The sequence below is a fragment of the Phyllosticta citribraziliensis genome (assembly GCF_038025025.1).
Source record: "Phyllosticta citribraziliensis strain CPC 17464 chromosome Unknown J3D65scaffold_5, whole genome shotgun sequence".
NCBI lineage: Eukaryota > Fungi > Ascomycota > Dothideomycetes > Botryosphaeriales > Phyllostictaceae > Phyllosticta > Phyllosticta citribraziliensis.
This window is the reverse complement of record NW_027117342.1, coordinates 1,691,978-1,714,324: the sequence shown is the minus strand read 5'-3', so window position 1 is coordinate 1,714,324 and position 22,347 is coordinate 1,691,978. Positions and strand designations below refer to the sequence as shown.

Sequence of the window (22,347 nt, the reverse complement as noted above, 5' to 3'; positions counted from 1 at the left end):
TGTGTCCAACCGTGTCCATGTCCGAGGTTCTTCGCAAGTCAGGAGTCCAAGGCAGCGGGTGTCGTCTCCGTCCCATATTTCCTTCCATCCGTGTCGTTGTCGTCAATCGTTGTCGTCGTTGCTGTGTCGTTGTACTGTACAAAGGGTTGCAGTCGGCGTTGCTGAAGAGAAGTCGTCGAGAAAAGAAGAGGCCAGAATGCAACGCCAATGACGGCCAAACCAGAGCTGCTGTGCGCCGAACGGGGCCGCCGTCTATCGCAGTGTCGGAAAGCAGCTCATGAGGAAAAGAAGAAAAGAGGGAAGAGACGCAACTTTTCAGCGTGTGCCATCATCTCTCCAATGGTGACACCACCAAGTCCACCTCTTGCCACACCACAAGCTAAGCCGCTCTTCACCACCATTTCTTCCTCCCCGTCTCCCTCTCCCATGTTGTCCACACCTCCTCCCCGATAGTGCTCGCTACGCTGATGGCATCGTCCTCGATGTGCTTCGTAACGCGCACACGCGCAGCAGGGCGCTGGCACGCACACATGTGCCACGGCTCCTTGCGGCACCAGTAGGCGCACTGGCAGTCGTCGGCGCAGCGGCACGTGTCGCGGTAGTTCCACGCCTTCATGTCGACGTCGGGCTGCAGCTTGCCCTCGAGCTTGAGCAGCGCGCGCTCGCGGTGGCGCTCCAGCCGGCCCGCGTTGTGCTGCTGGTCGTGCACATGCTGCTCCGCCGTCGTCGATGGCATCGTCATGACGGGCGAGCGGCTGTGCTGCGTGGTCGGCTTCGGCGCGGGCGTGTCTTCGAATGCGGCGCCGAAGGTGAGGCCGCCGAAGACGCCCATGTTGGTTGTGTTGGTGTCCTGGCCGTAGATGGTCGGGGCGAGCAGCTGCATTTGCGGCCGCGTCAACGTCGATTCGGGCACCGTGGTGCCGAGAGCGTCCTTGCCATGCGGCGACGGCGTTGCGGCAATGCTGCTGTCAATGGATGGGTGGCGGGCTTTTGTCTGAGCCAGCTTAAGCTCCGTCTTCTTGATGAAGTTTTCCTTGCGGATGGCGGCTTTGGACTTGAAGGCTGCCACATGCTGCTGCTTCTGCTGGGGCCCAGCGAGCTCCTTGAGCTTCTCGAGGACATTGAGCTGCTTGGCCGCAACGGAGTGGTTGATTGCCTTCTGCGCAGGAGTGGTGGCGGCTGGAGGAGCGGTGGTAGTGTTGCTGACGGCGTACGTGGTCGGCTGCAGGACAAAGTCCATGGGGCTGTAGCTGCCGTCGTCCTGGGTCGAGCCGGCATCCATTATGAAGTCGTCCTGGATCACTTCCAACGCCTCATCTTCATCCTCCTCTTCCTTCTTCTCCTGGTGTGTGTCTTGATCCAGATCCATGCTGTCGCCGCCGAAACATTGGGTGGGCTCTGTATCGGTGCTGGGCCGAGCCTGTGTGTCAACGCCGAACACGAAGCTGTTGGGCTCGCTGAAGACGAACGCCCCATTTGGCGATACGCTGCTGCACTCGGAAAAGCCATAGGCGCCAACGGGGCTTCCGGTCGTAGTGCTAATGGTGTTGACTGTCTGCGGCTGGGTGACATCCAGCTCCATCGAGTCATGGCGGTTGACGAGCGCAGGCGATCTGCTGGTGTACTCAAGGATTTCCTTCGTGTGATCCCACGCAGCGAGGCTGGCGCTGTTCTTCTGCTGGACGTGAGCGGCGAGCGCGGCCGGATTGAAGTCGGTGAGCTTGTGAAGGCCAGGAATCCTGGCGCTGAGCTCATTCTCGTTGAAGGCGTAGCGGTTGAGGGCGCGGCGGATCGTGGCGTGGGCGGTCGGCCTGGTGTAGCGGCTCCTGAAGCGCTTGCTGCGCATGAAGACTTCGGCATTGTGCTTCGTCTTGAAGGCGAACAGGTTTTCCTTGCGAACGGCAAAGTTGAGCGTCGCAAGCACCTCGAGGTCGAACAAGGAGCCCCAGCGCAACCAGAGCAGGTTGAGCATGCTCGCGGCCGTGATGCCATTCACCATTTGCGTGTCGAGCTGGATGAATCCGTTGGCGAAGCGGACCCTGAGGTCTGAGTAGAGGTTGTAGATCTTGACGGCTGTGATGTAGAAGACGTCTTCGAAGAGGTGGAGCCCGTCGAACTGCTCCTCGAGCTCGCCGGCGTCGTCGGTGCCGTTGATCAGGACATGGTCGAGAGAGAATTTGAGCAGGTCGACATGAGAGTTCCTGTCGCGCGAAAGCTTGAAGATTGGGACGGCGTCTTCAATCTCGTCAATCTCGCGGGCAGTCGAGTAGATGAAGTCGCGGCAGCAATCCAGGGGCATACGCTTGAAGTCGCGGAACGACTCCTCAGAAGGGGGGTCTGGCAAAGTCGGCAGCCGGTGAGAGGGAAAAGCGTGAAGTTCAGGCATTTTGAAAGCTCAAAGGCGTGAAAGGTGCGGTGTTGAACGAGGCGATGAGAGCGAGCTGTACGGTCGAGGGTACAGCGGCGACGTCAAAGCGCGTGGTGTTGGGGGTGGAGTGGTGAACGAGGGTGGGAGGCAAGACGAGACGAGACGGAGCTCAATAGCATTATGATCGAAAAACCAGTGGCCTGGCGAATTAGCGGGCGGTGTGCCTTTCACTTGAGGTCAGAGTGAAGTTGAGATTCACATCGCAAGTGAATCCATTGAGCTATACCCATTCCGGCCACAAAACGGACATTTTCAGAAAATACCGTCGCCAAAAAGTTTGTCGCAATCAGCAATCGATTCGCTCCTCAGTGCTACCAGTCGCGAAGACGAGTAAGTTCAATATTGCGAGCCCGCTCCAAGCTCTTGTGCCAACCTCGGCCAAGGTCCTGTCGCCTCCTTGAACTCTCACTTGGGGCCCGAGTTTTGATGCCGTGGTGTAGGCCTTGAGTAGGGCTCAGGTCAACCATCTGCTCCTCGGACATTTGAATGCCTGCTGCTCGCCATTGGCCCCAAGTTATCCACTGCCAGGGCGTCGGGGTGCAGCGTGAGTCGGCAAACCTGCAATTGGCGGAATGGAAGCGACAGTCTCCCGGCTGTTCCACCTGAGGAAACACCGCTGTAGTCTGTTTGGCCGCTCAGGATGACCCAGCTTTGAGGTGCAGTGCAAGATCACAGCGCCGGTGCAGAATTCAGTGTGACAGTACACGGGACGATGATGCAAGAGCCCCGAGGAGTTTCCCATTCCTCATCCCGTGCAGAAAGATCGAAACGATGTCCAGTCGATGCAAAATCAAACATCGGTCCATCGAATTTGCCTTTTGGCATCCTCACCAGAGTGAATCATCGTCGCCATATGCTGGGTCGACTTCGATCACGGCCGGCACGAGTCCTGGTTCCGCCACGTGAGGAAGTTCGATAGCTGGTATATGCCAGAAATCGTGATTTGATCGGGCGACAACATTGTTCGACACTCCTCTACATCCAAGGAGCGACAAGTGCTAATCATGGTCAGAGTTCAGCCATTCATCCATGTTCAAATCAGGGCGCCTACCTTGAGGTTTGTCAGCTCCCCGATGTATTCCATGGCTTCCTCGTCAATCTCCACCGCCGCGTCACACTCGATCAGACTCAATGCGTCCAAGCCTAGCCTTCCATCCCACTCTTCAGCCATGTATTTGAGCAAGTCTCGTCCGACGTCCGGGCACTTCTTAAGCCACAACTCTTTCAGACCTGGATTCCGCTCGAGGATTCTGCATAGCTGCCAGTCGCTGATTTCAGCGCCCATGAGCCGGAGCGTCTCCAGCCGACCCCATGCGTCGGCAAACTTGTTCCACTCGGTCCCGCTTCCCGCTTCAGGCATTGCGCGGAAAAAACTGGGCGAACTGCGCGGAGAAATGTCCTCATCATCCGTTGTGTTTCCCCAATTGATGATCCATCTGCGCAAGAAGCCGCGACCAAACGGATCTTCGACTCGCAGGCTTAGGCAGCGAACGTTCTTGAGGCTCGCAAGGGCATCGGCAATGGGTGGTGTTAGGGCCCAAACCGACAGCTCCAGATTTCGCATGGAGACGCAATACCGCGAGAGAATGGAAGAGGTCAAAGCCGTGTGAAAGGTCAGGAGTGTGTTTGGTCGGTGCTCAGATGCTTTGGGTATGACGTGTGCGACGGTGTTTGCCTCGTTGAAAAGGCCGTAAGTCGAAGCTTCTCCCGAGGTCACGATGGTGCTTTCATGAAGACTGCTCCTGGCGCTGCGGGAGAAGGGCGACGCAGTCGGACTCGAACTCGAAAGTTGGCTGATCAACGAAGAGACGCGGTTTGGGTATATTCCCAAGGACAAGGTCTGCAGGCTGGAAGAGGCCAGGATGTAGGCCATGCGACTGGTTTCCGAAAAGGCCAACAAAGATCTTATTGGGAGGTAGCTCAGAATGTGCAGCAGAAGCTCCGAAGGAAGGGAAGTGAGGTGGGCCATGTCTTCCAAAGCCGACTGGCAAGTTCAGCGAAAGGCGATGGTGAAAGAAAGGCGGCGGTTTATGTTGAAATGCCTCGGGCTTGGTCTTCCTGAATCGGACAGTTGGTAGCCTGGGAGTACTTGATGATATCAGCAGCCCAAACTGACAATGAGAGACGCCACGACGACCCCAATCCAGTGCAGCGTCAAAGGGTCCCAGTTGAGAAGGGTCGCGGAGTCGCAAAGGGCGAAAAAGGCCAAGGTTATTTGTAGCGGGAGCGGCAAGCTGCAACTGAGTCGAGATGGACGGAAAAGCTGAATCGCGTGCGAATCGGCATGTGAGTGGTGGGCAGCGTCGAGGGTTTATTTGGTCGCGAGAGCAAGCCACGCTTCCCTTGACACAAGAAAAGGTCCTCGGGGCGTTGCTTTTGTCGAAACATTGCCTATGGCTGGGGCGGCCACGGTGACCTCATGGCCTCGACCAGAGTGGCAGACTACCACGGACATGGAGCCCAGGCAGGTTCCGTTGCCAATGGATGAGTCCAGCGGCCGGGTCGCAAGGTAGCATGGCGACGTGGTCGTGATGGCTGTCGTGGGCACGTTGGTGAAGCACATGGAGACCTGAGGCACCTGAGGCAGGCGGAGGGCGGGAGATGACGCTGTCAGCTGAAACACCAAAGGCAAGGCTCAGGTCCATGTCCGTTCGAGAAGGGCGACACGACAGCCGGACCACTTGCCGCAATGCATCGTGGCTGCCTCGTTACTAAGCCCCCAGGTCGCACCGCAATCTTCTTTGGCGACAGCGATACACAGCAGCCCTTCGCTTTCTTTGCTACTCCAACCCCCACCCCGGATCGTCCCGTCTGCCAGGGAGCTCGAGGCACCGCGTCGACCCAAGCTAACGAAAATCTGCCAACCCAACGCCAGGCGCCAACCACTTGACCGAGGCAGACTCCTTGGCCGCGTGACGGACACGAGCAGGTGAACAATGGCGTCGCTGAATCCAACCGCGATTCTTGCCGCTGCCACGGCCAGCGTACAACCCCCACAGCCACCTGCTCAACACACCATGCACCCTGCCTTGATTCCACTCGTCGTCCCAAAGCGGATTCCTGGCTCGCGTTTGATGCGCGCCACGCGGCTCTCGGGTCCCTTGCAGTTCGCTCCGCCCCGAACCTCCTAGCTTCCGCTTTCTCTCGCCTGCCAAACAAACCAACAACTCAGTTGCCTCTGTCTGTCGTCTCCCGTTCGCAAGTCGATTCCCGCTCCGACGCCCAACTTGCCCTGGAAGAAGAATTACACATGACCAAGTTTGACATGGGCCGGTGAAACCTTCCCACTTAGCCCGGCCTCCATTTTGGCTCAACGTCAAAACACTTGTGGGTAATTCCGTTCTATCGCGGAATTCATGCGGAACTTGTGCGGAACTTGTGCGGAACTTACGTGGATTTCATTTGGACACGGAACGTAGATTCGTCCACAGGCTTTGTGCCTCGTTTCGTGCACGTCATTTTGTCCAAGCCAAAGTCTATTTCATGACGTCCTTGCTAAATTCACACAGATGGTTGATATCCCACATCTCGTTCAAAAAATGAAATGAAATCACAGCAGCGACTTTACCTCGGTATCGAGTCTCGATACCAGCTATGCGGAAGAGCACATGCCATGCCTTTTAGGTCCTCGAGTGTTTTCGTTCCTTCTGCGACGTCATAGCAGCCCAGCTCTATGAATGGACAAGGAAACGGATTGGCTACATGGCTGAGACCCTGAGATCAACTCTTTAACTTGATTGGCCCCAAGTTGGGAGGTCACTTTCAAGCTTTTGACGAAGAAGATCCTCGGGACGAGATCGCGCCGGGCTGTTGACTTCAATCCGGGAGCTTCGCGCGCCTTTGGGCGCTGGTCAGAATGATCCGCAGCCTTGCCCACGCGCTTGTGGTTGATGCTTTATGTCTGTCGGGGAGATCCGCTCTTCTTAAAGTAAAGCAAGCAAATTCGCAGGTTTCTCATCACGGTGAGCATCCTTCAAGTACTTCGACCAAATTGTATCCAATTTCCCGCCGGGAATAAGACATCAAGACTTGTGAAGAAACAAAGGTTTACTGTAACCCTGCTAAAAAGGTCTAGCTAGGGGTCGCAGAACAAAAATAAGTTACGAGCATCTAGCTTTGGAGAATGGATTGACTGAGACAATGTCGGCCAGTTGAATATGGAAGAACTGGAGTCATGGTCGTGTCTCTTCGTCTTCTTGAGCAACCCTATTCCGCTTGTATACCGTAGGTTTTGCAGTCACTGGGAGTTATAGTCAGTGGTAATTGTGAGCGGCGACGCATCATTAGCCATGTTTGGCAAGTAAGTTCCAACGCTGGCCCGTCTCTTCCATGTGTTGACATTTTCCCGCCTCTCTAGACCAGGATTCTCCCCGCCGTAACAAAAACTTGGTTCCAGCTCACGCTTTTGACGCGCGGTTTGGGGTATTGGAAAACGAAACACCTGCTCCGTCGCTTCGCCTTGAACAGACGACTGTCATTTCGCAAACCATACGTTGCCGCGAATCCATGGCACACCTCTGCGTGCCCAAAGCCTCGGGCCGCTTAACTCAGGAGGAAAAGGATCGACGCCAACTACCGCCACCCGTGGACCCTGCAGGATCAAGGGTCCGGGGCATGAGCATAAAGATTATTTGAGCCGTTATCCAGTTTGCGACAGGTCTTACTACCAGCCCTTTTCCGCTTCGACCTTCCTATCCCCGACGGTCTAATCCAAACCCAAAGATCGGTGAGGTCAATGGCTTGTAACTTGCATCTACGCACTTCGGCCTACATTTAAGGCGCCAAGAACGGCGCTCGAGCAGTGATATTGAGGATGCAGCATATTATCGTATTCAGTCGTGCTGCACGGCTGCGCTCTTCATTACCTTGATCCACGCCATGGAAAATCTAATAGCCTGATATGATCTGCTACTAGGAATTAGAAGCTTCCTAAACCTTGACCGGAGCGTCCCCTCACCTCTAACGGAATCAAAAGAGTCGACATCATAGCCAAGTCTCGTACCGAGCCCTCAGCAGGACAACCCAGCAAACTGAAATGATCAACACTTGCATCTGGTCCTGGTGCCTAAACCCGGCACGCAACTACCAAGCGCGGGAGGCATTGTTTGTCAACCCTACTCTCTTATTGACAAGCACCTTTGAAACCACGATAGTTTGTCGCCTGCTGAGCGGCCATGTGTGCTTTCTTCACTCGGACTTGCCGCGTCTGCATGCTGACTGGACCAATGGCAGTAACGCGCAACCATGCACGACGAAAATCAAGCAACTCTGATGCCTTGCGCTCACAGCTCAATATTCGGCATTCTCCTTTTTTCAAAATTAAGAAGTCTTATCAAGACAACCCCGCTCGCCGAAAGCCTCCGCCCCCTTCTCCAAGCAAACACTTGAAGAAAAGCATCTGGATTTCGATGTCCATCACCACCTTCCCAACGTGGCACACCTCTCGCAGCCATGCCCCAGCCTATGCCGCCTGCCTGTTAACCAAGTCTGGTGAAACAGCCGCTCTCCCGCTTGCCCCGGTCGCCGTTTCCCCCGGGCTGCATGAACGGGGATTTCCCCGCTTACTTTCCTGTATCGCCCAGCCGCGGCATGCATGCAGCGCATCCTCAACGACGACGTCTGCCACATATGCCCAACCAAGTCCCCGACTGGACAGAATCGTAGCGCTATCAACCATTGGTCGCAGATGTCGTTTGCGAAGGCTTATACCACCCGCCCGTCACTCCGTCTTTTGTCGACCTGGGCTTACAAAAAAGGAATCGGAGCTCCGGCATAACAAACGAGATTTGGGTCATGAGTGTTGTTGGACCAGGAGTTCGAGCCAAGGCGCTAAATTTGCGCTCAATGCAGTGGTAGGCAGGGTTGGCGGCGGAAAGTGGGTGAGATATGTCAACGTGCAGGAGAGCTGACCGGGAGTATAACTCTCCGTGGCATTTGTCTTCGCCGTCGACAAGTGTATGGTGTGGACGGCCAGAAGCAGAGACTCAGGCTCTGACCTCAATCGAACATCAAAAGGTACTGTGGACGAGTCAATCCTGTATTCAACCCCAAATTGAATTACTGATGGAGCAATTATGACGCAGCCTTGTCGACAAGATTCCCCGATGTCTACCGCAAGTCCACCACCTTTTCCCCACCCGTTGCCCCCATTCCCTCGACCAGCTGCCAGGTCACAAACTTTCCTCCCACCCATGCCTCCCACTCCCGCTTGCGCATCCATACCGTGGCAACAGCCAACTTCCCGTGCGTGCTGGCATGGCATCCTACCCAGCGCTTCGGACCAACCACCCGCTCGACCTACTCCCTGCTACCTCATCCCCGGCTTCGATTCCCGTCCTGTAGGTACAGTATACTGAACACCAACAGAACGTTCAACCAAAGGACTGATCAAAGCAACTTCGAACTCAATTACAGGACGTCCGCACGGGACATCGGCAAGCGTCACTAGGCACACCACACACACCCCTCTTCTTCTATGATCACCTCCTTGATAGCAAAAGGCGCCACCTCACCCGCCCTTCCTTCTCCTCTCGCGGGTCAAAGAGACAGGGGAGCGGGAAAACGCAAGACCAACTACGCCCACGAGCCGTCTATGCTCTCGTCACCGTGGTCGCGCCAAACTTTACTCCTCTCCCCTCACCCCTCTCGCTCATCACGTCATACGGTACACAGTACTTGTCTCCACCTCCTCTCGTCTCCTCACGCCTCCTTCGCCCGCGCTACCCTGTTGTCCTCGCACGCCCCTCTCGTTCATCACCATGTCTACTTTCTTTCTCTGCTTGCTTCCCCTGCCTGCACGTACGCGTGGCGCCTCCGGACCCATGCCACCATGCATCCATCCACCGTCCATTTGGCTATTCACTCAGCCCACGCGAGTATCACAGCAGCCGGACAAGCCCTATCACACACCCCTCTCTGCTCGCCACCCGCCATTCTCTGGTGGCGCGGAGCCGGCTAAGCCGTTCCGCGTGAGTGCGTGCGTGCGTTCGTATCTACATAAGCATATGTCCTTGAATGCGTAGGGCTGTATCGCGGAATGGTGAGCAGGGAACGGAGCTGGCGCCGTGTAGGCATTGTTCATTGGTGAGATAGCCATGTAGTAGCGAGCAGATTAAATTTTGCATGTGTTGGTATAGTGTACACTGTATTGCAGCGATGGGCGTGTAACCAAGTAAAATTTATGCGCTGGTATGGTGGCAATGGCGAAGGGGAAGGGGGAGGTGCATCAGAATAGACAAGCCGGACGTAGTAGGAAACACCATTGCTTCTTTCCTTGCCTAGACATGTTCTTTCATCTTCACCATTATGCAAGTTCCTCAAAGATCCGTCACCCCCCTTTGCTCTCATACCGCCACTTGCAAATCACAATTGATCAGTCAACCGAAAGATTGAAAAATCGCAAGAGAAGGGGTCTGCGTGAGAGCCTCAGCTACCAAGCTTTTGCTTGTCCTCTCTGCTTCCTTCTTGCCGCTCCAACAAGCGTCGAAAGCAAGCAAATACGGAGTCAGACGACGAAAATCGGCAAACAGCCGTGATTCAACATGGCTTCCCGAAGAAGGGGAGAGAGTGTGTGTGAGAGCAGTGGCTACTTCGCCGACAAATACGTGTTGGAAGTGCGCGTGCGCAATACTGTGCGACGTCGAAGTGAAATGCCCGCCTACCTACTTGACCAAACAATGAATCAGTCGAGGTCGTCGAGGCCGTCGAGGTCGCCGTCATCGTCTCCGTTTGTCATTAACTGGACAGGAGGAGACACATCAGATCAGCAGATCAGATCAAGATCAAGATCAGGCCATGTATGTCGTCGAAACAGACAAATGACAAGAAAACCAACCGAAGCGGACCAGATCAGGAGCGAGATCAGCAGTCCGCCAATCGATCTGATCGCGATTACTGCTTTGTCGTCGACCGTCGTGTCGTTCGGCGAGCTATCCGCAGCAGCGCACGCGCGCCTGGGCGGTTGGATGGGCGGTTGTGCGGTTAGGTACGGTACGCCAGCCAGCGGCTGCTTGCTACCGACACCACATGGTGTATGTACATCACTTTTAGGGGGGCCATGTGACGACGCACGGAAGCTAGGTACCGGCAGTCGAGGGAAAGACGGAGAGGGGAGGTCATCAGTCTGGAGGCAGGGGATGCCCGGGCAACGATTTCCTAGGTGTCCAAGAAACTGGTCACTTTTCTCCTCGCTCTCTCTCGCTCTCGCAAAACAAACAGATTGAGACAGTGGCAGCATTTCTTCCCAACTGTTTCGCTTGATTCGAGCACTCAATCAGTAGGGGTTTAGTATGACGCGACGAGGCCGTGGTGTGTATTCTATTCCGCCCAAGCGCCGATGATGACCAAGTATGCAGTGATGCTCCTCGCTGTCTAGTGCCAACTCCAATGTTCAACTCGACCGTCTAATAAATCATTCGTGACTTGTCTGTGCTCCCATCTTACAGTGGTGCCAGCAGCAACAACAACGCCCTAAACGCGGGTGGATAGAACCCCTCAACCGCGCGACACACCGCACGCGCACGGCACTCGACCACCAGCCCGTCCATGCAAGGTAAAGCGAGGCGAGGGTGCCATGCCATAGCATCATCCGGCGACACGTGGTTTGTCCCAGGGTGGCCCCTGAAAGACATCGGGGAAAGGGCTTAAGCTCTTCACCCCTCCCTCTCCTGTCTGTCTCTCTCTGCCCTCGCCAGTTAAGCGTCAGGACAGGGAAGAAGCCCATTGTCAAAAAACAGAGTGCTAAGAGGGATGGAGGGATGGAGGGGGAAAAGCCTCGTTTGGCCCATTTAAACTTTCGGAGCGCCGCTCATGCATGCGCGCACGCACATCCCTCCTCAAGTTGCCTTTTCGTTGCTTCGCCTCTTCGCTGCTGCCGCCGCCGTCGTTGCTGGTCCCTTGAGTTTCCATGTCTGTTTCAGAACTTTTTTGATGTTTTCTCTTTTGCTTTGCTTTCCGGCCGTCGGCATGTTCGAATTCCCTTCAGAAACCAACGTGTCTGCAACTTCTTCCCCTCTTTCGCATCAAGAGAATTGATGGGGATTCCTTGCCAAGAGACGCAATCGTGCACAGCCAGACCCTCCACCCACAAAGTCCCGGCAAGGCCGACTACGATCGGCCAACCAAATGAGTCGCGGATGCCGTCGGATTGGAGCAGAAAGGCCATGCAACGCGCTGGAAAATCATCGCCGCAACCACCCCATCCCTAAAAACCATCCGATCCCCTGCGCCATCTCTTCCGCCTCTCCCAACCGATAACAAGTCTAATTGCTCGCTCGCTTGTTTGCTCGGGTTGTCCTAGTCATGCAAGGCCTGCCCTTGATTTTGACGTGCAGCCAACCCATCGTGAGTCGTGATTGACCCATGCAGCCCCCACCCCGCCGCGCTTGTTCGCCTGGCGTGGCATGGCCTGGCCCGCCACGAGACCGTTGCGCCCGGTCAATTTTGCCCTGCTTTGAACATTTCGTTTTTACAAGTATCCTCCACGCGGGGCAGAGGGGAATAGAGCAAGGCTGCGGAATTTCCCGGCGAAGCTCGTGTTGGCGCATGTCGAGGGAGGGGCGTGATTTGGAGACTACCAGTATCCTATACAAAAAGAACGGAAGTTCTCAGCCGGAGAAGCCGCTGTGCGTGCTTCCTTGGGAGGCGTGTGTAGTGTAGGCACTTTGTGCAGGCGCGGCTGTCGCAGCATGCGTGAAGCTCATGGCAGTTGTGAAATTCGAAAAACCCGGACTCTCCGCCGGCACCCCCATGGGCGGCGTGACGTGCATTTCGGGGTATGGCATGCTCGAGTGACTGTTTTGTCGAACGGGCATTGGTATCGTCATTGGCGGTGGCGACTCAAAGGGCGTCGCTTCGTGAGATCCCACATGCGAGGCCTGGGCAGACACGGAGGTCGAGTTGTCGTAGAGTTCGTCCAAACGTGCGCTTGCAGGGGCAGAGGTTGCGCCCAGACGCGGCATGGTCACACCCATGCTTGGGAGCACCTCGTTGATCTTTTGGAGCAGCAAGCCAAGATAACGGGTTTGTCCTCCGCGAAGAGTGGACATGATGTTGACGAAACGTCGCAGATAGTCCCGCGGGCCCACCTCGTAGGAGTGTTGCTCCAACGGGACGCAAGCCATGACGTCAGTCAAGGTGCATGCCACATCGAAAAGCTTCTCAATCTGTGGGGAACACGAAGAGTCAGTCCATGGATGATCCTTATTAGTGCTGTCGCCTGTTTCAAACTTACCAAGCCTACTCCGTGCACCTCCATAGCTTGCTGCGAGAATTGACTCGCCATTGTCACCAGGTCCCTTGCAATCTCAATGGGATACTTGAAGCTCATGGTGCTATCGGGGGCCATGGATGAGATGAAGCCGTGGCTGATTGCGAGCTGCCAGACCATGGTGCGCAGCCACTGCTGCGAGGTGCGCAGATCGACGGCCTGCACTTCAGTGCCTTCGAGATACGAAGGCAGAGAGTTGGATAGTTGTTGCTGCATCTCTGCCAACCAAGAGGGAAGGCATCCTGTGCGGATCTTGTTCCAGAGGCCCATGAACGTGTGGTCGAATGGCTTGTAGAGGTTGATTAGGTGGAGAAAGCCAGACAGCTGAACGCGCTCGGTCGGATCCTCATCCATGGTTGGGAGGTCTATCGTGGCCTCGAGGGTGATGGGTCGGTGCTTGTGGATGGCATAGGCCCTGGCATGGTATTAGCTCGGCGGTTTTTCCCCACACTCCGGGCAATTGACCGACCTCTCATTAATGAAGAGTACCCAGTATAATCTCCTCCTGCGCGCCGTCTCGATGTAGTCCCCAGTCTTGTACGTCTCCTCGTCGTGCATGCCCAGGATTTGGGCGTAGGTGGTGGCTTCGCGCAGGTAGTACCAGGCCGAGTTTTGCTTGTCCAGGCAGTGGTAGCAACAAAAGTAGAAAAAGGACGTGATGACTGAGAAGCGGGAGGGATTCTCGGCGTGGTTGTAGCCCTTGCGTACTCGCACGGATTCCTCGAGCAGCACGTGGCCAAAGTTGACGTTTGGAATTGGGCCATCGGGGCCCCGCGGAGCAATGGTTGGAGGGAGCGTCATGTTTGACTGGACGAGCATGTAGGCACACAGGGCGGTGATCATGCAGTAGGCCTCGACGTTCTGGTCCATGGCGAGGATGAGGTCCTGCAGGCGCTGGTGGTGGAGAATTGGCTGGCTCGGGTAAAAGTGGTGAAAGTAAAAGTCGACGCAGCTGTGGACGAGGTCCAGAGACATGAGGCCAGGCTGTCTTTGGAGGGCAATGTTGTGGGCGTTCCAGAGATCGGGGAAGCCGGTGGCAGCAAGCTGGGCATTGCGTTGGTTCTCGCGCAACTCGGAGAGGACTTTGGCGCGGGAGCCCTTGGGGCCCTTTTTCTGGGGAATGGCATTGTAGGTGCAATTGAGGCCGGCCGAAATGCAATTCTTGCAGGGCTTGTTGCCTTCACCGACACACTTGACCTTGCGGCGGTGGCAGCTGGGAGGGGAGAAGTGTCAATTGTTGGGTTGGGTGAGTGGACCGGGGTGTTGGGGCTCACCTGTCGCAGGCGCGCTTGACGGGCGTCGACGAGGGCGTCGAGGTGGAGGACATGGTGGGGGACGACTTTGAAAGAGCCTTGGCCATGGAGTGCGGCTCGAGGCGTGGGGAGATGTGCAGATACAGCCGAGGGGAGGGTGGTGATGGAGGGCGGCGAGGGTGAAATAATAATTCGAGTGGTCAGTCTCTGGGCCATGTCCAGTCTGCACTTACCTCATTGTGCTTGGGCGGGCCCATGGTGGATGCCGGCAGTGCGCTTGACGGTTGACAGGCGAACCCAGCCTTAACGCCCGAAGCCGACGATCCAGGAACAAAAAAGGACACTGCAGCGCTCAGCATCCCGTCTGCCATGTACCTACCTACCTACGGTGCCTACCTTCGACTCTGTCACCTCTCCACTGCTCCCTCTCTGTCGTTCTACGGCACTCCAGTCGCAAGGAAACCAATTCCCTACCGCCATCCCACGGCTCCGCCCGCCCGAACCACGCCCATGATGTGAACATGTACCTATGTATCTTCTCCCACCATGGCCGTCATCAAATTTTTGATGGCTTCGACCCCACCCACTCCCACGCGATCCGTGTCAGTGCGCCCAGACATGCGGTGTCAAGCGCCATATCGTCAGCCTTTCGCGTTGCTGCTGCTCGGTCCCGTCATGCTGGCTCTGCTCTGCTCTGCGCGCCATCTGCCTCGTTTCAGTTCCCTGCAGAGCGACTCCCTCCTGTCTCTTGTCCTCCGTCGTCAGGCCATGGAGACAAAGGCACAAGGAGGGCTCTTCACTCGTCAGCCATTCCGCGCGCGGCAAACTCTCCGCCAGCCGGGATGTCGTCTGTTCGCTCTCTCGTCCAAGTCCGCCACTCCCGGGCGGAACGTGATCCCAATCCTCTCCCCTCCAGCCATGGCCACGCGAATCAGGGACATGGTCTCGTCCATACAACAATCGTCATTCCCTCGCCAAGCCCTCAACGGCCACAGGCACCCCGTGTCGTGTCGTGTCGTGTCGTCTCGTGCCAGCTTGCCAGCAGCGACACCTCACGACGTGGTCTCTGAGTGAACTGACCAGGCCGTGGCAAATGAGTCGCTTGTTGCAGTGCAGGCCGCCAGCCTCGCGTTGATGGGAGGAACCGCCCGTCGTCGTCACTTGACCGGCCAAAAGTGCGCGTGCATATCGAGACTGGACCGGGTGCCGTTGTCCTGGCTGCCGTTGGGCGGCTAACGGGTTTCGCTGTCGACGACGCCTGTCTGATGATGGGCTTCCGATTATATATGCTGTTTTTGCATCAAAAGGCCCTTCTGCGGTCGCCCGCCACCGACCCTGCGTGCCTCTGCTCCGCATCACCTCTTCTTCGGCGGTTTGGTAGACCTGGAGGCGCTTCAACTCTTCCAGCGCTCCTCAACACACGCAGGGGCGACACCGGATCTGCCCACCAAATCCTAGGGAAAAATCTGACCGGCGGGAATCCTGGTAATCCTATACAGAGCCTCCGGTTGTTGCCGAACGTGCTTGCCCTCGCTCTCGCTTCTTGATTCCTGCAGCAGCTTCCCTTTCTGGCGCTTGCTAGCGGTCTGGTGTCCTTCCTGGGATCTGCGTCTTTGTCCTCGTCATTCTCCGACACCGCCTCCGAGGCGCGACTCAGTCGTGACCGGGCCACATTGACGACATTGCGTTTTACGAGCTGCACCCGGCTGCGCACGAGATTCGTTGACTTGTCGGGGTCGTTGTGGTGGCCAAAGGGGGCCGCACGCCTCGAGGCAGGGAGGGGGTGAAGAGTTGGTCTGCAAAATTGCAACCAAGAAGCGCAGCGCAGCGCAGCGCAGCCCCTTTCCTCGCGCACATGGGCGTCGACCTCGCCCTTCCTCAGTCCCCGAGCCGGAACGTCGCACTGCAGCTCGGAAGCCGCACCGAGGCCCTGCGTTCGCGCTCGCTGCACTGCTGCACATCATCGGCGCCGTCTTCGGTACCTCGGCCCTTCATCCGGATCGCGAACGACACGGCCACATCTCGCCGCCGCCCGCCACACCAGCCTCGTCACATTCCGCACCAGGAAGTTCTTCCGCCTCCTGGACTCTTCTGCCGGCTTCGAACCAACAGGCCGGGTGAGATTGCTTGTCGAGATCCATTCGCTGGACCACGAGTTACCGTCCATATGGAAATCCACGCCGCTTGACCCTTCTGGCGAGCTTCCCAGACATCGACGTGGTTCCACACAAGAAACCAACCCTTCAACCTGTTTCTTGTAGGACCTGTAAACAAAAACGCATCAGCTAAAAACTGAAATCCATGTCCAGTGCAGCATCTCAACACTGCGACCATGTTCTGGCAAACCTTGAGCCACACGATCCAGAACGTTTGCCCCGGACACATCAAAGCTGATCTCCGGCCGCTACGCACAGAATGAACCCCAGATTCGGGACATCAGCACCGGCGGCCAGAAAATGGTCCCTGAACGAGTAGGAGGAGCTGCGCCATGGATATTTCACCGGCGTGATACCACACCGAGGGAGCACCAAAAGCCAGACGGGGTGCGAAGAAGGACCTTTGCTCCGGCCCGGTCCGTTACGTTGGTGCCCATTTGGGCGCATCCTGCACACGACGGGCATGAACCGAAACCTCGCAGCCAGATAGACTCCACAATATAGCCGTGCATGGCCGCGGTCCGTCTTCCCCGTGGTCCGAATGCTGTCCAAAGGCTACCTCCCGAGTCCCGCCTTCTGTCTCCCATTGCATCACAACCTTGCCATGGCAACGGTTATGGCGCCTGGATTCCGATTGGGAAAAACCAAAAGCCTCGATGCGACAATCCGACCTTTCCATATCACTGGCGTGCGTTTTGCACTTTTATTCCTCCAGCATTGCCGCAACTTTGAGTTGTATGGACCAAAGCAACAAATGGCAAAAGTCTACCGCCAAGGACTGGATTCAGCAGATCAATCAACGCCCCGGCAAACGCAGTGGCAACTCCCCCAGGGAACCAGACCCGTAGCCCGAAATCTCAGCAACCTGTTCACTCGGTACGCTTCTGGCCGGCGGTCAAACTGATTTGCTGTCCAGGGGAACATCAAACAAACGACTCCACAATACAGCCGCGTCCATGCATACCCGCCACGCCACCCGTTCCGTACCTGAAGAACTTTATATTCGGCAAAATCCCACCGCCGACATTCACACGTCCGCCTCGGCCATTCAATGGTGCTGCCGTATCTGCCTTCTTCGGGGATCTGCTCTGGGAGGTGGTGGATGGTCATCTCCACAAACCGGGCACTATCCATGCATCCACCATGCGTGGCTCGGCCCGCACCCGGCCGGGACTATTTTAGAGCACCGTGGTGGAGACCGATTATATTTTGCGCCGTCCCACCGGATGTCGTGCGTGGCCTTTGGACGCCATCTTTTCCATATCATGCCTGCCGTTGTCTCTTCAAATACCCACCTGCTGCAGTGGGAAATTGGCATCCTAAGTTCTAAGAATCAACTGCAACCACGAACAGGCAGCATTGAGTGTGCAAAGTCGAGGACATGCGGTCAGGGAAACGAAGACCGACAAATTCACCCAAGACTCCACTCCGGAACAAGGTAGGTCGGTAGGTACGCCAGCTCTTTCTCCCTTTTCATTGTTCACTCCTCCATCGATTTCCCGGACGCGCGGTGAGGAAGCTTGATTCATTCAGCACTTGACCTCCTGCTTCGATCAAGCTCTATCCATACCTATGTACACAGAAAAAGGCAAAAATGGGGGAAATGCCTCCTTCCTCTCTCTCGTCCAACATTCTGCAAGCAAGAGCACCGAAAAGGCCACCATCAGCCCTGACCCAACGCCACCCCATGCATGTCAATCATCGAACTAAGCACCTATCCATGGGCCGTTCAATGCATTATGTTTGGTCCTAGACCGCTTTCCCACGCCCTCGTCAGCTTTCTTTTCCTTCGCTCCGTCATATTTAGCTCGTCTTCATTTCATCCATCCTGCATCTGCAGCCAACACAGCTTCCATCCTCAGCCCCTTTCACCCCCTTCCTCAAGTAAACTCAACCCTGCTCCCGCTGCCCCTACCCCTCGCCGCCTGCGCCGCGCGCTCCATGCGCCTGCGTCGCCTGTTGCTGTCGTAGTTGGCGCTCATATCACTGGGACCCGTCTCGTACGGGCTGCCCATGCCACTGCCAACGCCCATGGCCGAGCCCATGCCGGGCGGCGGCATCTGCGGCGGCGAAATGCTGCTGTCGTGGAAGGGCTTGGGGTTCGGGTTGTTGAACGGCGTGTGCGGAGGCTGGAGACCCTGCTGCGGGTATTGATATGGCTGCTGCTGCTGCTGCTGCAGAGGCGGCGGCGGGCCGGGCGGCGGACCAGGCATGGGATAGGGAGCCATGTACTGCGGCGCCTGCTGCTGCTGTTGTTGATGAGGTGGAGGAGGTGGACCTGCTGGTGGTGGCGGTGGTTGGACGTTGGCCGCTTCGTGCTCAATGTCAATCTCCTTTGCAATGGCCGCAGCTCTCGCCTTGATGTCCATTTCTTCTGGACCTCCGGCGGCACCGGCCATGGCAGCACTGCGTCGCCGCCATCGATCCTCGCTGCCCGACACGTCGCTGAGCGTGCTGGCCCGCCGACTGCGTCCAGTACTGCTCTTGCCTGCCATCCCTCCACCACCAGCGCTCTCTCCTCGCCGCTCGCGCCGGCGCGCTTCGCGCTCCTCGGCCGCCTCTTGCTCGTTCAGTCGCCGCAGTGTCACATGTCGTCCGTCTTTGTGCATCTTGACCTTGACGCTGACGGGCGGCGAGCTGAGCGGGTCGTCCTGCTCCTGGCGCCTCCGGCGACCTCCTGACCTCGACCGCGACCGCGAGCCGGAGCGGGAATGAGATCGAGATGCCCGCGCCGCCAGCGCAGCGGCCCCAATGGCCGCACCTGTCCCAGCGAGCGCGGCGGCTGAGCGCCGCTTGCGGCCTCCGTGGCGCCGTGATGCTGCGTCGCGAGTTGGTGAGGTGAGGGGTGATGACGAGTAGGACGTGCTGTCGTTGATGGGAGCAGCAGGGCCCAAGGGGCCTCCTCGGCCAAGTGGCAAGGGGTCGTGGGGGGCGGCACCGCCAGGGGGAGGTGGCACGAAGCCGGTTGAAGGGTGAGAGCCTTCGCCGACAGTGTCGATGCGCGACGCCATCATGCCGGTAGTCGAAGTCGACGCTCCTGCGTGTTGCGGTGGGGGACGAGGCGGGTACGTCTGCCGCGCCAGCTCAGGGTTGGAGCCATGATGGACCAAGTGGTCGTCGACGCCGTGGGACGACGAGATGCGGCGGCTGCCTCTGCGCGAGCGAGGCGACGTAGGCGTGTACGGCTCAAAGCCGTCGCCCGTATACTTGCGGCGCTGGCTGTCTGCACGCGCCAGGCGCTCTTGCTCGACCTCTTCCTCGCGCAGCCGCGCCACGCGGTCTTCCTCCCTGCGATCGCGCCGCTGGTTCATCTTGTGCTTTATGAAGCCAATTAACCCAAGGGCTAGCAGCCCGTTGCGCGCCTTGTGGCTCTTTTCTTTACCACCGCCTGCCGCCCCTGGTCGCGTCTCCGTCTCTTCGACAGAGTCGTAGCTGTCGCGGCTGTCGTATGAGTCGATGGACCCGCCGCTACGCCGCGTGCGTGCATGCGGCCGTCGAGGAGGTAGACTTCCGGTGAGCGCAGAGCCGCCAGCCACCTCGCTCTCTTGGATGCGACGGTATCGGTCCCCTGGTGTCATGGGCGATGCTGGCACGCGTCCCTCCTCCACGCGGCTAATGTCTGTCTGGCTGACACGGTGCCGCCCTTGAGACGGATATGAGTACCCGCTGCCAACGTCGCTCTCCTCGGGCGTCTTCTTCTTGCCAAAGATGTTCTTTGCCGCCGCGATTGCACCAATTGTAGCTGCTCCGGTCAGGATACGATTGCGCCAGGTGTGCTGCTTGGGCGGCTCCTCGTAGAACTTTTCCTCTTCGAGATATGAGCTCGATCGGCCACTTGCAGCGGCTCTTCTGTCTCTGCTCCTGGAGCTACGGCGTTCCCGCATATTCTCCCTGTCAATGGCCGACTCGGCCTCCCGCTCCCGTTTTCTGCTCTTGGACCGTCGCCGCAGCGCTGCCAATCCGGCGCCTGCTGCTCCCGCCGTTGCAAGGGCTCCCAGTCGGCTTCGGCTTCGGCGACTGCGGCCCTCGTCTGTGCTCTCCGTCGCGTACGAGATGTAAGTTCCGTCGTCGTCAAATGCTCCCACGGGTAGGTTGCGGTAGGTGAGGATGAAATAGAGGAGCAGGAGAAAGGCGCCCCAAAGTGCGTAGAGGACGAAGAAGTAAGCAGGAGAACCGTAGAGAGTCAAGCCGAGCGGAACCTGGACGAAGCCGAGCAGGGCTATGGCACGGCCCATCCACTGATGCATCTGCTGAAAGTTAGTGGCTGATGAGTGAGCAAGCAGGCAGGAACATGACCAACCATCAGCTTCAGCGGAATTTTCAAGCGCTCCTTTCCCTTTTCGATACGGTGTATCAGGGCGCCGCCAATTGCTTGGACCAGAACCAGCACGTATATTGCCAGTCCAATGCCATGGTGCGGATTTGTCAAACTACGCGCACCGCCCACGGCAAACCAGCCCAGTGTGAAGACGACGGTCGTGAGCAGCACCGTCAATATCTGCAGCCAAATGTGCATGCGCAGGGCGAGGCGCGGATTACGGTGGTAGAAGCGCGCAAAAAAGATGGCTGCAGGGACCACGGCCAGGAATGTGATGGCGGCGACGATGGCGTGCCCGGTGACCAGCGACTTGTAGCCCGAGAGCTCGCGGAAGCGGTTTCCCATGCCTGTTGTGACGCGTGGCGGTCAGTGGAATGCACGCTTGGTTGATTGCGGAGTGGGAAATTGAATTTTGAGGGACGGGACGGAGCACTCACCATTGTAGCGCATTGTGTCGAAATTGAGACCCATGAGATTCGGCAGCAGGAATGTGTTGCGTTCCGAATCCCAGGTTCCATCGCCCACGTACATGGAGTTGGACGAATAGGTGCTGCTGCCGGGTTGGCTCAGCCCGTTGGTCGACATGGTGGCTTAATGACAATGTCGAGTGTCGTTGCCAGATGGTGGTGATGATGCTGATGGAGAGCAGCTTTTTCCTTTGCCTTGCTGCTTGGGTGTGGCGAGGTATTTGACAAACGGGACGAACGAAGATTCAAAACATGGGGGGTTTGCGCCGAAGCTTATGCTGATGATGATGAGAATGCTATCAAGTCTTCCAGCAAACCAGTTGCGCTTGCAAGCAAACGAAAGTGAACTGTACAAGAAGAATGGAGAGGCAGCAAATCGTGACGGTCGTGGCAGCGCGAGGGCAGCGTGAGAGCGAGCCAGGTGGTGGTGCCCAGCGCTTAAGGTGTGGTGGGCGAGAGGCGCAAGCTATTGCTGGGATGGTCGCGGAGAAGCATGCCCGACGAAGGCTAGGATGCGGCGGTGCACAGCTTCAGGCTCAGGCGGGCTCAGATCAGTCAATTGCCAAAAAGTCGGGCATTCAGGAGGAGGAGGAGGAGGGTTTGGAATGTGGCGAAGTGCTTTTGGACGACAATGGGACGATGGGGGAGAGGCCATGATGGGAGGCGTTGGCGCTGGCGACGGCGTTGCGCGCAGCAACGCCCGACGACCCGCAGTCGCCCCCAGCCACCGACCTCCACTCGTCTTCATCTCGAAGCTCCCTCGCATCGACACGTACGACGCCATCAGCTTCATCTGCCCTCCGCAATGCCAATGACGTTGGTGAACAGACCACACCCGCGATCGACCCGCGCAACGTGGATCCCGCTTGGCCTGTGGACTGAGGTTGAATATAAAGGCGGCCCAACATCGCCCTCGCCGCAACTCTTCCGCCTCATCTTTTCGCGCCCGTTGCTGTTGTTGTCCACGCCAAATGCTGACAGGCCCCGCAGTTTTCTCCGCTCAGGCTGACCAATTTCGACTTGTCGTCTTCCAGGCCTGTCGAGCTGTCTTGAACGTCATCACTTTGACAACCGAGCAGAGGATTCCAGTTGACTTGGCGTTTAAACGTGCGTCGGCTTTCTTGTTTTCCCGCGCCTCATCTGCAAGGCGCGTCTACACATGATCACGTCCTGTCTCGACGCCGACTGTAAAGGTCCACGTCAGCCGATGGATTTTAGCACCCAGTCTATTGACTTACAAAAGTTCAGTCTCAGGCTGAAAGTTTCCCTCTAGAGTTGCTCATCCCATCTCTGGCGTGTCTTTCGGGAGCATTCGTCTTCAAAACTCGCAAAATCTGTCCACGAGGGTTGAAATTGTGCTCATGACGAAGGGCGTGGACTCGAGCGCTCCTCATTTCCAGACGTTGTTTCCAAGGCCGGGCGACTGGGTTCTCCTGCACAGTCGGTTAGACGAAAATC

The 22,347-nt window shown here is 57.3% G+C and overlaps 6 protein-coding genes across 6 annotated transcripts; 2 read left to right on the top strand and 4 right to left on the bottom strand.

Annotated features, from left to right (window-relative positions):
* Positions 1-239: 239 nt before the first annotated feature.
* Positions 240-2,820, bottom strand: J3D65DRAFT_336518 (uncharacterized protein). Its single transcript, XM_066795454.1, has one exon. It carries the CDS (start codon positions 2,384-2,386, stop codon positions 392-394), a length of 1,995 nt encoding a protein of 664 aa, XP_066656303.1. The 5' UTR covers positions 2,387-2,820; the 3' UTR covers positions 240-391.
* Positions 2,821-3,255: 435 nt separating this feature from the next.
* On the bottom strand, positions 3,256-4,397 carry J3D65DRAFT_551573 (uncharacterized protein; the record flags this gene model as incomplete). The annotated part of the gene is made up of 4 exons (XM_066797045.1): positions 3,256-3,426; positions 3,480-3,810; positions 3,889-4,103; positions 4,239-4,397. The coding sequence occupies 4 exons, from the start codon at positions 4,395-4,397 to the stop codon at positions 3,256-3,258; spliced, it is 876 nt and encodes a 291-aa protein (XP_066656302.1).
* Positions 4,398-7,205: 2,808 nt separating this feature from the next.
* Positions 7,206-8,654, top strand: J3D65DRAFT_336748 (uncharacterized protein). The gene is made up of 3 exons (XM_066795455.1): positions 7,206-7,606; positions 7,661-8,443; positions 8,512-8,654. The coding sequence occupies exons 1-2, from the start codon at positions 7,603-7,605 to the stop codon at positions 8,335-8,337; spliced, it is 681 nt and encodes a 226-aa protein (XP_066656301.1). The 5' UTR covers positions 7,206-7,602; the 3' UTR covers positions 8,338-8,443; positions 8,512-8,654.
* Positions 8,444-9,736, top strand: J3D65DRAFT_622576 (uncharacterized protein). The gene is made up of 2 exons (XM_066800085.1): positions 8,444-8,766; positions 8,843-9,736. The coding sequence occupies exons 1-2, from the start codon at positions 8,503-8,505 to the stop codon at positions 9,398-9,400; spliced, it is 822 nt and encodes a 273-aa protein (XP_066656300.1). The 5' UTR covers positions 8,444-8,502; the 3' UTR covers positions 9,401-9,736.
* Positions 9,737-11,833: 2,097 nt separating this feature from the next.
* Positions 11,834-14,235, bottom strand: J3D65DRAFT_336511 (uncharacterized protein). Its single transcript, XM_066795453.1, has 4 exons — positions 13,970-14,235; positions 13,165-13,908; positions 12,660-13,110; positions 11,834-12,591 (listed from the first exon to the last, which is right to left on the bottom strand). Exons 1-4 carry the CDS (start codon positions 14,053-14,055, stop codon positions 12,034-12,036), a joined length of 1,839 nt encoding a protein of 612 aa, XP_066656299.1. The 5' UTR covers positions 14,056-14,235; the 3' UTR covers positions 11,834-12,033.
* A 3,749-nt stretch (positions 14,236-17,984) lies between these two features.
* On the bottom strand, positions 17,985-21,007 carry J3D65DRAFT_551617 (uncharacterized protein; the record flags this gene model as incomplete). Its single annotated transcript, XM_066797047.1, has 6 exons — positions 17,985-18,275; positions 18,546-18,741; positions 18,787-18,969; positions 19,138-19,948; positions 20,401-20,769; positions 20,860-21,007. The coding sequence occupies 6 exons, from the start codon at positions 21,005-21,007 to the stop codon at positions 17,985-17,987; spliced, it is 1,998 nt and encodes a 665-aa protein (XP_066656298.1).
* Positions 21,008-22,347: the final 1,340 nt, after the last annotated feature.

Coding starts and splice junctions, on each gene's coding strand:
- J3D65DRAFT_336518 (XM_066795454.1), bottom strand. CDS start 2,386: ATGCCTGAACTTCACGCTTTTCCCTCTCACCGGCTGCCGACTTTGCCA.
- J3D65DRAFT_622576 (XM_066800085.1), top strand. CDS start 8,503: ATGACGCAGCCTTGTCGACAAGATTCCCCGATGTCTACCGCAAGTCCA. Junction 8,767..8,842: donor CCGGCTTCGATTCCCGTCCT/GTAGGTACAGTA, acceptor ACTCAATTACAG/GACGTCCGCACGGGACATCG.
- J3D65DRAFT_336511 (XM_066795453.1), bottom strand. CDS start 14,055: ATGGCCAAGGCTCTTTCAAAGTCGTCCCCCACCATGTCCTCCACCTCG. Junction 13,111..13,164: donor GTACTCTTCATTAATGAGAG/GTCGGTCAATTG, acceptor ATACCATGCCAG/GGCCTATGCCATCCACAAGC. Junction 12,592..12,659: donor AGGTGCACGGAGTAGGCTTG/GTAAGTTTGAAA, acceptor TGTTCCCCACAG/ATTGAGAAGCTTTTCGATGT.